At 36.7% G+C, this 13,731-nt stretch overlaps 1 protein-coding gene across 3 annotated transcripts in view; it reads left to right on the top strand.

The window, feature by feature from the left end:
- The first annotated feature begins 312 nt into the window (after positions 1 to 312).
- The window catches only part of LOC107809447 (protein ILITYHIA-like), a 42,449-nt gene continuing 29,030 nt past the window's right edge, over positions 313 to 13,731 (top strand). For all 3 annotated transcript variants that reach the window (XM_075228206.1, XM_075228205.1, XM_075228204.1), the window contains exons 1-11: positions 313 to 679; positions 4,575 to 4,951; positions 5,040 to 5,171; positions 5,305 to 5,686; positions 5,780 to 5,926; positions 6,046 to 6,357; positions 6,532 to 6,605; positions 7,142 to 7,218; positions 7,348 to 7,384; positions 7,474 to 7,640; positions 13,319 to 13,502. In XM_075228206.1, coding sequence (XP_075084307.1) covers positions 565 to 679; positions 4,575 to 4,951; positions 5,040 to 5,171; positions 5,305 to 5,686; positions 5,780 to 5,926; positions 6,046 to 6,357; positions 6,532 to 6,605; positions 7,142 to 7,218; positions 7,348 to 7,384; positions 7,474 to 7,640; positions 13,319 to 13,502 — 2,004 coding nt within the window. In that variant the 5' untranslated portion in view covers positions 313 to 564. The remainder of the gene's footprint in view (positions 680 to 4,574; positions 4,952 to 5,039; positions 5,172 to 5,304; positions 5,687 to 5,779; positions 5,927 to 6,045; positions 6,358 to 6,531; positions 6,606 to 7,141; positions 7,219 to 7,347; positions 7,385 to 7,473; positions 7,641 to 13,318; positions 13,503 to 13,731) is intronic.

The following is a 13,731-nucleotide window of genomic DNA, read 5'->3' as shown; positions in this document are numbered from 1 at the left end:
TTGCACAATAATTATACATTATTATTCACGGTATAACAATCTCTATATTGTTATTTCTATATATAATACTTAATTCATATGTTATTACTTTTGGATAATAACCAGTACTATAATAACTGCATAGCTAATATGTGAGACAAATGACCCTAATTTTTTTTTTTTTTTGCTAATTCCATTTTGAAAAAGAATTTTAAAAACACTTATTTTGCAAACTACTACTGAGTTTCAGATCTTCATTATCCAATCAAATCATCAAATCAAATCAAATCAAATCAAATCAATTAATATTAATAGGGAGAAAGAAAAGGACAAGGACGACACAGGAAATACCCTCCTACAGTCCTACTTGCTGGAGCTGGAGACTTTAAAACAAAACTATTAGCAGCCATCTTTGTTGACAGCCATTTGAAACCCTAAAATCTTATTCCGAAAATTTCATCGTTAACAGTTTCTCTCTCTATTTTCCGTCATATTGAGCTCGCCGCTACGTCCAACTCCGCCGTTCTCGGGGATCGCCGGAGCGAGAGACTGCTGCGTCAATCTGAAATCAGCTTCAGCTCCAAAATGGCGAGTCCAGTCGAATCATTAAATTCCATTGCTTCGTCAATCTCAACATCATCCACCAAACGCCGAATTCAGATTTTCCGAAATGAGATTCCTAACATTCTCCGTAATTCTGGTCAGCATTTTCTCTCTTATGTTTTATAATAAGTAAGACAGTATTTTCAATCGAAAGTATCATCAAAACATTGCCTGTACGCTCTAAATTTCACCATTGCTTTGTACATAATCAAACACTGGAAAATTAATCCGGTAAATGTTCTCTCAAGGTAAAATATTTTCCACGGAAGACTATTTTCCATGGGGAACATTTCTCCATAACGGTGTACCCATAGAGGAGAAAGATATGGTCTTTTCACAAATTTGTCAAAGTATTTTGATAGCTATTTTTTTGATAACCGTGGTATCTGGGCGTGCTTGCGTGCAACTCGACTCAATCCATGCAGTACCTCCCACCAACACAGGTACCTGTTAGTTCTGTCCACCAAGGCTTGAATATACGGAAAGAAATCACCTAATATTTTTGCCTCGGCTCGAATTTAAACCCGAGACTCCATGGTTCTCAACCCACTTCGTTGATCACTAGGCCACACCCTTGAGTGCTAAAATAGTTTATGAAAGTTAATATTTCTGCTTTTTTGTTGAGTAAAAGTTCTGTTGTTCAACAATTAAATGGGAATGTGTGAACAAGAGGCATCTAACTCTGATAATCCTTAGACTGAAACATGCATCCCTACAAAGAACAACCAATCATCTATAAGAATATATTAAGGGAAAAGGTTTCAACAATCTGTTAGAAAGTGTTCTCAGTTGACTGAATGCTCTGCTGTTTCTTTTGTTCCTCATGGTCACAATTGAAAAGTTATATGCATGTGAAGTAAATGAATCACCAGTTTCTAGCGGCCCTAAGGATTCAAATGATGTGTGATGGAAGCACTGTTTTCTATATTTGGAAAAGTTTGGCACATTTAATTAAAACTGAGATTATCAATGAAAAAAGGGACACCAATGCCAGCCTGGGGCGTACATTTGATGGTTTGATTGGTTATTTGCTCATCCTGGTTAATTATTTACTCATATTTATTTAGATGGAAGGGTCATAACATTCTCTTTTACGAGATTTGGGTTCAGACATTTGGAAAATAGACCATGGTTTAAGAAGCTTAATGCAGTAAGTAGTATGGGATATGGTTATGTTACCATTGTATTGCAGATTTTTAAGTATATATATGTGTTCCTTTTAGCCTTCAATGTGACATTTGAAGCATCTTCAACTTACAGGTGTTATAGGAGAGGGGAATGCTTGAGGAAACTAGCATTTCTGTTTTCACATCCGTTCCATGTTATGCATTGTTAGGATCTCCACATAGAATTGAATTGTAACTGAATCATTATTTGAACAAGTCCTGCCGGGGCTTTTGTCGGATAATATTGCATTCCTCAATCAAGTCTTTAAACTTTCGACATCTAGATGACTCACTGCAGCACCCACGCTGAATTTCAGCGAAATCTAAACAATGATCAAATAGAGATACAACAACAACAACAACAACAAACCCAGTGATTTTCCACAAGTGGGGTCTGGGGAGGGTAAGATGTACGCAACCTTACCCCTACCCTGTAAGGGCAGAGAGGCTGTTTCCGATAGACCACTGGTGAAAGAATGGAATGATCAAATAGAGATGATTTTGGAATTTGATTGTATATAAATTCAAGTTTCATTTTTGAATGAAGTTCGACGATACAACTCATATTAGCTTAGTAGTTTAACAAAGAGTTACTGAATGAATCAGAACAAAAAGTTACTCAATGAATTAGGCGATGGTGATGGAGCTGGAGTGTAGTTGCTTGAGTTCGATTAGTCGTTTTTGTTTGAAAATTTTGCTTCTGGTAGAGGCCTTGTTAGGCTGGGCTATTACCTAGTTGGTGATTCGGAAAATGAACATTCTAAGCACCTATTTCCTTTTGTAGGTGCCTAGAGAGGCGTATAAAGTTGTTAATACATTGATATAATGGATGGATGGCTAGAAAGCATTTATGTGCTTAAAGAAACTATTTATTTTGTCTAACATGAAACAATGTATAACATGCATAAGATAAATATACGACAAATTGTAGTTGTGTCCGGGGATAGTTTAAGTAAAGAAGTCTCGTAGACATGTTAATATGCATATCTTCTTTTTGAACTAGTGAACCGATAAATAAAATGTTGAGCTTTACGGTGATTAGGAGTAGCAAGGAGTTATGAGTGATCATGCACGGGATTAGAAACCGATAAATAAAATGTTGAGCTTTACGGTGATTAGGAGTAGCAAGGAGTTATGAGTGATCATGCACGGGAGAGTTAGTGTGAAGGAGAAAAGTAAATGTTACAAATATACTGATATGAGACTGGTGGTGTATCAAAAAAGCTATTATTGACTTGAAGAGATAGATGTGGTTGAGCCATAAGTTCACATTGTATATATTTTGTCGCACCATCTTGGTGTGCAATGTCGACGAAATTTTGACCATCAAAAGAAAGAAGGAGCCTGATGCAAATGTAGTAGACATATTCTTGTTTATAGAAAAGATTTGATTTCTTACCCCTAAAACTTTGGTCTAAATTCTAATGGTAGGAGCACATGGTGTGATGCATGGGTAAGACTAACGTCACAGGTTGTAACCCTGCCATTGACAAAAGTCTGGTATTTAAATGGAGAAGGGTAGAGCAGAGAACTCATTATCCGCCGAGTCTCGGACAATGCGCTATTGGTGCCCGGGAATTTCTTAGTTATAAAAAAAGATCTGATGCTTTTTGGCTTTTAGTGATATTATTCTTGCTTTGTGGTGCTTTATGCAACCTTACATGAAGCTAGGTGGAAATAATAGACCTTTCTTTGGCTTCTTCCTCTTGCTCCTCCTCCTTTACGGCTTTACCCTTTCTTTTCGTGCAACACCTATAGATAACTGCCTGAGTGGTCTTACCACTCTTTATTCTTTCAGTCTTGGTTCCTAAATTCTTTTTCACCAAGCATTCTCCACCACATCCCGCCAAATCCCTCTTTGACCTGCAACTTTCAGCTAAGCTTGATCAGCTCTGAAGTTGTTGTGGTCTTTCAATTCTAGGCTTGTGAATCATGCAATTCTCCTACATTACAGTATCAACAAGATGCGCACTTTCTCCAAGATTCTATTTATGATATACCTAACATCAGGTATAGAGTAATTGTTGAGAACTTCAACATGACGTTTTGAAGGTGCTTGATACCTTTTCTTGGTTATGGTTTGTATAGCAAGTACCGACTTGTCTACTCTAAGACTAATGCATATAAATGGAGATAATTTTCCCAAATTAAGTGGTCCTTGATCATATTAGAGAATCAGGATACAATATACCTTATGTTACCGTTGGACAAGTTGGAAAATGTTTTGTTATGATAGCATGATAAACTAGCAACCATTACAGGATAGGAAATGAGAGACTACTTTGGAAAATCAGACAATTTGCTGTAGGATAGAATTGTTTACTTTACCTCGTTTAACATCATCTTTGTAGCCTTCTTTTGGTTTGGGGTGGGGGTGGGGGTGGGCTGATAGAGTAATCTGTCTTGTTGTTTTATTCATTATGTATGCATTTTCAATTCCCACTCATACATGTTCAAATTAGTGAATAAAATCACATGAGTGCTGGTAATCTATGTCTTTCCTCTACTATAAGGTGAAATGGGTATAAAGGTTGTTAGGCCACTCCTCTACAAGCAAATTGTTGGCAATAACTATTGATTGCACAGGGTTGACATATGGACATGGTAGAGTTAGTGCAATGTTGCTTATGTGACATATCCGACTCTTGATAGAAATTATAAACATTTTTGTTTTTGAATGGGTTGCGGGTAAACACTCTTTTGTGGTGCATTTCTAGAAGTTCTTTTGGTGAAGTATTCCTATTATAAATTGAATAAATATTTACTCTTTCTAATTTCAGGATGTAATTTTTATGTTAAACTCACTGTTGACTTTGAATTCTACAGAGATGACAACTGAAATTGCTTCCCTGTTGGTAGAAGTAGTTTTCAAAACAGTATTTATTTATGATGATCGAGGATCAAGGGCCGCAGTGGATGATGTGATTATCAAAGCATTGGGTGAAATTGCTTTTATGAAAGCTTTTGCTGGCACCGTTGTACAATTCATGGAAAAACAGTTCAACTTCCAATCCTATATAGGGTGCCACAGGCTCTTAAGTTGGTCTTGTCTTCTCCTAACTAATAGCCAGTTTTCCGCTGTATCAAAGAACGCAGTTTGTCGACTAGCGCAAGCACAAGCATCAGTCTTGCATATTGGCATGCAAGGATCGTCCCATGTCAGAAGGACCTGCAAAAGAAGCTTATTCTTTTTGTTTTCAAAGGTTTCATCTCATTTGACTAATATGCAGGTCCTGATTGAAGCATGGTTTTAGAGGTCCTAAATTTCATTATAACGTGTTTCTTTTTCAGGCACCAGATATTTACAAAACTTTCATGGAGGAACTAAGGGATTCAAGGATCACTTACAAGGATTGTCCTAAGCTTATACTCTTGATGCTAGAATTTTCAAGTATAAATCCACCTTCATTTGATCAATGGAAGGTATGAACTGGTTTTCAAGCAGCTATGATGCCTCTTGTGATGTAAATGTTATGGCACGTGAAGCCAAAGATGTTAGGATCCTCCTAGGCCTCTATGCTTTATCTTTACATATTGTGTTGTTTTTGTCTTGCAGCAAAATTTTCTTGAGATGTATGTTAAAGCTGTTCTAAATGCAAGAGAAAAACCACCAAAGGGCCTCAGTGATGCTTTCATTCCATTATTTTCTCGTTTGACACATGATGATTTTAAGAACACTGTCATTCCCTCATCTGTCAAGATGTTGAAACGAAATCCGGAGCTTGTCTTGGAATCAGTTGGAATCCTTTTGCAATCTTCCAAACTCGACTTGAGTAAATATGCCGTAGAGATTCTTTCAGTTTTATTGACACAGGCGAGACATGCAGATGAAGCTAGAAGGATTGCTGCGTTATCCATCGTAAGGTGCTTAAGCATAAAATCTAGCAGTCCAGATGCTATAGAAGCGATGTTTAATGCAGTCAAATTGGTTATTGGAGGTTTGTGCTTCTGACTTTATATGTTTTCTTTGACTTATTAATATGGCGTTTTACTAATTAGCTAGCAATTTACTGGATCTGGAATATTGACAGGTTCGGAAGGAAGGCTTACATTTCCCTATCAGAGAGTTGGCATGATAAATGCACTGCAAGAATTATCAAATGCCCCAGAAGGAAAACACCTTAACAGCTTGTCAAAGACTATTTGTAATTTCCTTCTGTCCTGTTACAAGGATGATGGTACGTTTTGGAATCTTTATCTCGTTGATGTGTGTGCCTAACTTCTCTCGTACACTTCCTTTTTCTGCAATGTCTTCTTTAGCTTACAGATCTGTGTTATATTCTTTATGCTTATCCAGGTAATGAAGAGGCCAAGCTTGCATGTTTATCTTGTTTGGCTGCTTGGACCGCACGATGTGCTGATGCTATTCAGCCGGATGTCATATCTCTCATTGCATCAGGGCTCAAAGAGAAGGAAGCACTTAGAAGAGGTCATCTTCGCTGCCTGCGAGCAATGTGCCAAAATGCTGATGCTCTTCCACAGATGTCCTCTCTGCTGGCAGCTCTTATACAACTTGTTAAATCTGGTTACCCGAAAGCAGCACAACGGTTGGATGGAATTTATGCATTGCTCTGTGTGGCAAAACTTGCTGCAGTGGATGTTAAAGCAGGTGTATTAGGACTTTTCACTTTTGTGGTGCATGAATAATGGTTAATGACCTATTGATAAGAAAAAAATGGTTACTGACCTAGATTTTGGGTTCTGTGATACAATTCAGTAATTTCTTTTCATATGAATTTTTGTTTATTACACATTCTAATTTTGACTTTGCTGCTGTTGTTAGATGAAATTATAATAAAGGAGAAAATTTGGTCATTGGTATCACAGAACGAGCCGTCAGTTGTGCCAATTCCTCTGGTGAATATTCTGAGCTATTTTTGGTCATCTTGATTGATTGTTTTTCTCAGTTGGCACACGAGAAGCATAAGATGATATTCTCTCTGTTGCCCACTTATATGCGGTTGTCTGCATTGTTAGTGAATATGCAATTTCTCATGGCATTCTTTTAGTCCAAAGTCCAAACAATTAATGAAGTAAAACTCTCGGCTTTGAAGTTGATGCTCTTTTCCTAGGCTTCATCTCTTCAAATTTCAACGGCCTTCTTTCTTACTTCTGCTCTTCTTGGGAGGTCTTAAATTTTGTGTTTTTTTCCCCACCATTTATCGCCCGGCAGTTCAGGGATGTTTATTCCCCCCTTGACATTTTAAAGTTGTTTAAGCTCGTAAACATCTTAAGAAGTTTGCAACAGTGTATGAGGTGTAATATTGTATACAGAGATACTTCTATGCCTTCTTAGGAGGACCTATATATTGATACAAGATGCATGTGAAATCCTTAAGTTTGTGTTCTGTTTTCGTTAAGATTCTCTTAACTTGCTTCTATTCTCTTTCCAGGCCTCAAAATTATCAACTGAGGACTGTTTGGCTTGTCATGACCTTTTTGAGGTGATGCTGGTAGATCATTCACGAAGGTTAGTTTTATGGTGCACATAGGAATCCTACTTTTGAGAAGGTTCCTACTCTCAGTTTGCTATCTGTGTATATTTTTTTAGTGTTGCCAGGAAGTATCATGATCAAAGTTGAGTGTCTCTTTTCTGCAGGGTATTGGAGACTTTTGAAGTTAAGACATTAATGCAGGTCAATTGGCGAGGCAGTTTATCTAATTGGGTGTCATTATGCTTTAATGAATTTGTTTTTATTTCTAACTGGTGCTTAATTTTTCACAGTTTATACTCTTTTTACAATGCCATCCAAGTTGGGATATCCGGAGAGTAGCTTATAAATCTACGAGGAGGATACTTTCTGCTACCCCGCAGTTATCTGAAACTTTAATGGTTGAATTTTCATGTTACCTCTCAGTTGTTGGTGAAAAGGTTCTTCAAATGAAGATGAGGTGAACTTTCTACACATACTTACACCTTGCACATTCTCCACCTTGAACCTAAAGATGAAGGGATTTAAAAGAAAATTGAAGTTAAAAGAACCCACTTTGTCTACTATTTCCAAAAAAAAAAAAAATTAAGAAAAAGAAAAAGAAAAAGAAAAAAGAACCCGCAACGTCTTAGAATGGACCTTGTTTGCTTTGTAGCCATGAAAAAATAGAGGTTATCGAGATTAGATGTACTATAGGAAATGTGGATCATATGACCCAATTTGGTCCAGGATGCCTAGATCTTAGCTACAAAACATGATTGAAAATTATAGGTAACATATCTCAGTCATGCTTGAGTATTCAATTGTGCTCGATCAACTTCACATGCACATGACCATATTATCTGTGTACTTTTGACTTGTCTTCCTTGAGTTTGGTGGTTGAGTAAATGTTTATTGGCTTCAAAATCTTCCGCTAGGTTAAAGGGTCAATACTAGTATGAAGAACCCATCAAATTTATCCTCGTACTTGTCTTTTACTATTTTATATCTTCGTTTCAGATTGATATTGCATTGCTGTTATTAAGGATTTAGTCGACTAATTTTTGGAATGAGATTGGAAGTTTGGTTAATTAACTTCCTTAAAAATAATACTTATATGTTTGAACACGTCATTTAAATTAGAACAAGCTATGTTCTCACATTTTAAAAATAATTAAGCAATAATTTATGTGATAACTGAGAAATCCCCGATGATTAGTGGCGGATAGTTTGAAACTCAGTGGGTAATGGGCTCGCTCCTCTACCCTTCTTCACTTAAAAATACTTAAACAATAATTAGAACATTAGTTGAAGATAATCAAATTTTGATTCTCTAAAATATAAGGACAATTGAAATCAAGGAAGCGCAAGTCAGTTTTATAAGTATTTAGTTTCAAATTTTCAATAAGCTATTAATTACTAGAAATACTTCATTATCAAATTTAACCCTTTCTAGCAGTGTTTTTACAAGCAAAAAGCAGAAAATACTGGCTAGGTTCATGGGCTTGAATTGAAAAGCGAGAAGTGAAGCGCGTACTTCTTTAAAGTGAAGCACACAATTTATCAAATTAAAAAAAATACTATACATATAGTTTTTGGTGTAGGTTCTCTGCTATTTGGTTACAACTTGTATATGTGGTTTTCCCTTCCATTAATAAAATTACTTACCTTATCAAAAAAATAAAAAAATAGTACTATAATAATCAACTTGCAACTAGAAGAATTAATTTTAGCATCCAATATACAATAATGCCGATACTTTATAAAAAACAATACAATAATGCCAATATTAACCCTGTTCCTCAAAGTTGAAATTGAACGAATGAGCTGCTTTTCGGTGGGTTTAATTGCGCATTATCATTCGAAGCACATATTTCTTTATAGCGTATGGTTTCTCCGTCAGTGAGAACCTCTTGGTTCACTTGGCTTTTAATAATATTCTTAAAAAACTTATGAGGGACATTATGGGATGGATTGAATGGTTGCAAAAAATCTGCTTAGTGAGCTGGGAATCGGTTATGACACCAATCTGGACTCTGGAATAGAGTACTGGCATCCGAAGATGAACCACATTTAATTGAGCACTTGTAGGATTAGTTATGGTGAATTCCGCAGAAGGAAAAAGTCTCATGGAGGAAAGCAATTAAGCTGAAGTATGTTGTAAAATGTAAAACAATATAGGGGGTTCTTAGACAAGAGATGTCACCGTATGATGCAACTCCATGAAAAGGGTTATGTAATAGAATATATTCTTCAAGAGTTATAGTATTCTCGGTGGGGAATGGGAAACAAATTTGGTTTTGGCTCGATTTTGGTGTGGCGATATGCTCTAAAAGATGAGATTCCCCACCTTTCTCTCATAGCATTTAAAATTCTTAAAAGGGATGAAGGATACCATGCATGGAGCATGCATTAGAAGAAGCATAGTGGTTTGGGAGAATGAAGAAGTGAAGAGATTTCTAGCGGAAGTATATACTTCTAAAATATTTGGGAAGGTTGGTAAAATGACATGGAGGGTTCGTCATCATCATACTATGAAGTCATGATTTTAGGTGATCCGAGACTAATGTCGATGTCAACATGGAGACTGAAGGTACCCAAGAAAATCCTTACATGGTGCGATGTGGGCATCGATTTTTTTGTTGTTATTTCTTGTTGTTGTGGTTGCTCTGATGGTAAGCAACCTCCACTTCCAACCAAGAGGTTGTGAGTTCGAGTCACCCCAAGAGCAAGGTGGGGAGTTCTTGGAGGGAAGGATGCCAAGGGTCTATTGGAAACAGCCTCTCTACCTCATGGTAGGGGTAAGGTCTGCGTACACTACCCTCCCCAGACCCCACTAGTGGGATTATACTGGGTTGTTGTTGTTGTTGTTGTTGTTATTTCTTGTGCAAATCCGGGAGAGGATGTAAAAGTTAGAAGACCTACAAATTGGATACTACATAAAAAACCCTACAAATTGGATACCGGAAGAAAAAGGTTATGGAAGATTGCTCTTTTATGCATTCTTGTGCTAGTATGGAGAGAGATGCGATCATAAGAATTAAGAACTTAAGTATTAAATGTCAAGACTCTCTTTTTCCTATTAACTTTTGGTGTAGATGAGTTTCCTTGTGCGCTCGGTATGTTGTTGGATGTTTTTAGCTGAAATAAGTGATATATCATTAATAGGCATCAAGAAGATGCAAAGATTACAAAAGAGGGAAATTCTCAGCTAAAACAAAGACAAAGAAACTATCACAAAACTAGTGAGCTGATGAATTCCACTAAAGTATCAATACTAAATACAGGAGTGCGGTTAAACCAACTAAAAAGATTAACCAAACGTCTAGCCTTAAGAGTAGGGGTGGGAGTTGAGATGCCATCAAAACATCTTTGGTTCCTTTCTGTCCATATGCACCACAAAATGCAAGCAGGACCATGAGCTCCAGCTCACAAACTCCTCTCGGATATTGCCTGGCATAGACCATTGCAGCCATAAGGTGACACAAACATATTCCAAATATCAGCTGCAGCTAGGCACTGAAGAAATAAGTGGTTGATAGATTCTGAATTGTTAAGGCATATGTTACATCTGTTGGCTAGCTTAAAGCTCCTCCTGATAAGGTTATCCTGTGTTAAACATGCACAATTTAGGGTGATCCAACTAAAGCAACATTTAGGTTATCCTGTGTTAAATATTTTTTGGAGGTTTTCCACATACTTGTAGTCATTTGTCTTGTATTTTCAACACAAAAGCATATTTGAAATTGAAGAAAAAGCTTACCTACCAAATTAAATATCCAAATTCCTTTAGTGCTGTCCAAATATGTGTCCGCTTAGTTCATCTTGAAGGGAAGGAGACTACGTGTGGAGTGCATGCTATAAAGAGTGGGAAGGTTGAGGAGAATACAAAGTTTTTTGAAGATGCTTCCCGAAAAATGGAGAGCTAGAGTAGTTTTGGATGGTAATGTGAAAGTATGGCTGAACGAAGTTTAAATTTGGAGATGTACAGTATGATGATCCGTTGGTTTTAGTTTTCTAGTCTTTTATGACACTTTCATTTGGGTGTAGTTTGGAGGAATATTATGAAGGGGTGAGAAGACTTCATCCGCAATATAACTTTCAGAGTGGGAGATGGAAGTAGAATAAGCTTTTGGAGTCACATGTGGTGTGGAGAAGAGACCTTAAGACATATTCCTGGCATTATTTCCGGCTTGAAGGAGTCGACAATATGACACATGTGGATGTTGGGGTTTGGGGGGGGGGGGATGGGAATGAGTTCATTGGGATATAAGTATTTGGAGGAATCTTCAAGATTGAGAAGTAGTTGAATTCCAAGGCTTGGTTGAATTGCTTTACAAGTAAAGTATATCAAATATTAGTCAGAACTTTATAGAGATGGGAAGCGATGGATTTTTTTAATTCAAGTCATACTATCATAAGCTTTGGTGAGAAAGGAATCGATTTTTTTGGACTTATCGGTTTGGATTCCTAGAGTAAGAAAGAAGGTGTATTTGTTTACTTGATTAGCTGTGAGGGGGAACTAACCTGACCATTGAGAATTTGGGAAAAAAGAGGATAAATATGTTATTTGGTGCTTTATGTGCAAATGTTGAGATGAAGGTGTGGAACACCTTCCTCCCACATTACAGGTGGTAACTCGCGTGTCTGAGATGCTGAGATGGTTCCAGCTGCAATGACAATGCTGGGCACATTAAAGGAAGCACTCATCTAGTTGGACTTTCAGAAGAAGGATGTGAAGTTAGAGAGCATCAGATGTTGCACCATTAGCACCCATGTGGGTCTTGTGGAAGGAGAGAAATATCCATCGTATGTTAATAAGAGAGTTCAAATGTGTTGCAATAAGAAAATAAAAAATCTTTATACACAAAAGAGAATGATTTAGACCTATTGGGAGTAGTGTCAAATGCCGCTTGAAGCAAAGTACAACATAGGCCATGTGCAATGTGTCACTTTTAGTGTGCTTCAGTGAAGATGCCAAAGCGCTAAGGTTTGCACATCCGCAAAAACTACCCAACCAATAACTTCTTTGCAAAAATTTAGGTTACTTTATGACGCTCACGGCCTCTGACTTGAAAAAAGGCAGCAGTAACCAATACATATAGCTCGCAAAATAAAATATTAATGTAAATAAAACAGTATGGATGGATTAATATATCTAGCGTAGGGATAATAAATTATTTCCTCCGTTTCAAAAAGATTGGCACTATTTCCTTATTAGTATGTTTCAAAAAGATTGACGCCTTTCAATATTTCCTTAATAAGAATCATTTATAGCCACACAAATGCTATGGCAGGTTTCAGACCACAAGTTTCAAAAGTTTTATAGCTACACATATCTCAAAAGTCTTTCCCTTCTTATTAAAATTTGTGCCAAGTCAAACTAAAACAATCTTTTTGAAACTGAGGGAGTATGAAATTTTTTAATTTATAAGAAAGCTAGCTTCTAAATCGCCTATCAAGGAAAAAAGAGCTAGTCACTGAATCTGAATTTTTAGAAAATAATAACTGCAATAAAATTTAAGGTAGTCTGTGCAGTTGGTAATTTTTTTATAACCGAGAAATCTCCGAGAGCTAGTTGCACACAGTTCTAGACTAGGTGTATGATGGGCCCTCCTCTCTACCCTTCTTCATTTTAATACCAAACTTTTGTCAATGGCAAGGTTTGAATGTGATGTGCCATAACCCACACATCATGAGCTGAATTCTTACCACTCGACCAATGCCCCGGGGCAAAATAGCATTCTCTTAACTAGTACACAGGCATGTCCTATTAGTCTCTGCCCTTTTTTTTAATGGTTTTACAATATATATTTCATTTGATTTCTTACTTGTCTTTTGTGGTTTATGAGTAATCTTTTCTTGATCATATATATATATATAATTTTTTTTTTCATGCATATATATTTTTCCTTTATTCTGCATACAAGTGCGCTTTAATTAAGCTTTGCACTTAAAGTCCAAATACCTTTTGTGCTCTATTCAGTATGCTTGTTGAACTACTGATCGTGAATTATCCTTTGGGTCTTTAATATGTGATTTATTAGCATAAACTGAAGCATACTTTAATTAGCAATGATATATCTAGCTTTTTTCGTGTTCATGTACTTAAAGATCTCTTCTGATTCAAAAAACATCGGACCAATGGTTTGCTTGCAGCGAAAATGAAAATTTATTGGATGCTCAAGTTCCATTTGTTCCATCTGTTGAGGTTATGGTGAAGGCTTTGATTGTAATGTCGTCTGCTACTTTGGCTGCTGCACCAAGTGCGTGTTTGCAAGTTGTTTTTTGCTCGCATCATCCATACCTAATTGGCACAGCTAAAAGAAATTCTGTGTGGAGGGTAATGTACTACTCTTGCTCGTGCCTGGATCCTTCTCAATATCTGTTGATTAGATTAGATTTCTCTTTGACACCTCCAAACAAGAAATAGAAAAAAAAGAAATATTAAGCTGCTCTTTACCTGATGCATCCTAAAATGATTTAATATTTCCTTTTAATTCTTCCTTTTTTTCCTTTAATTTTATTCTGGTTTGGGAAGCAAGGAGGAAGAGTAGCTGTGGGAAAAGAAG

The sequence above is a fragment of the Nicotiana tabacum genome, chromosome 13 (genome assembly GCF_000715075.1).
Source record: "Nicotiana tabacum cultivar K326 chromosome 13, ASM71507v2, whole genome shotgun sequence".
Classification (NCBI taxonomy): Eukaryota; Viridiplantae; Streptophyta; class Magnoliopsida; order Solanales; family Solanaceae; genus Nicotiana; species Nicotiana tabacum.
This window is presented reverse-complemented; position numbering and strand designations above follow the sequence as displayed.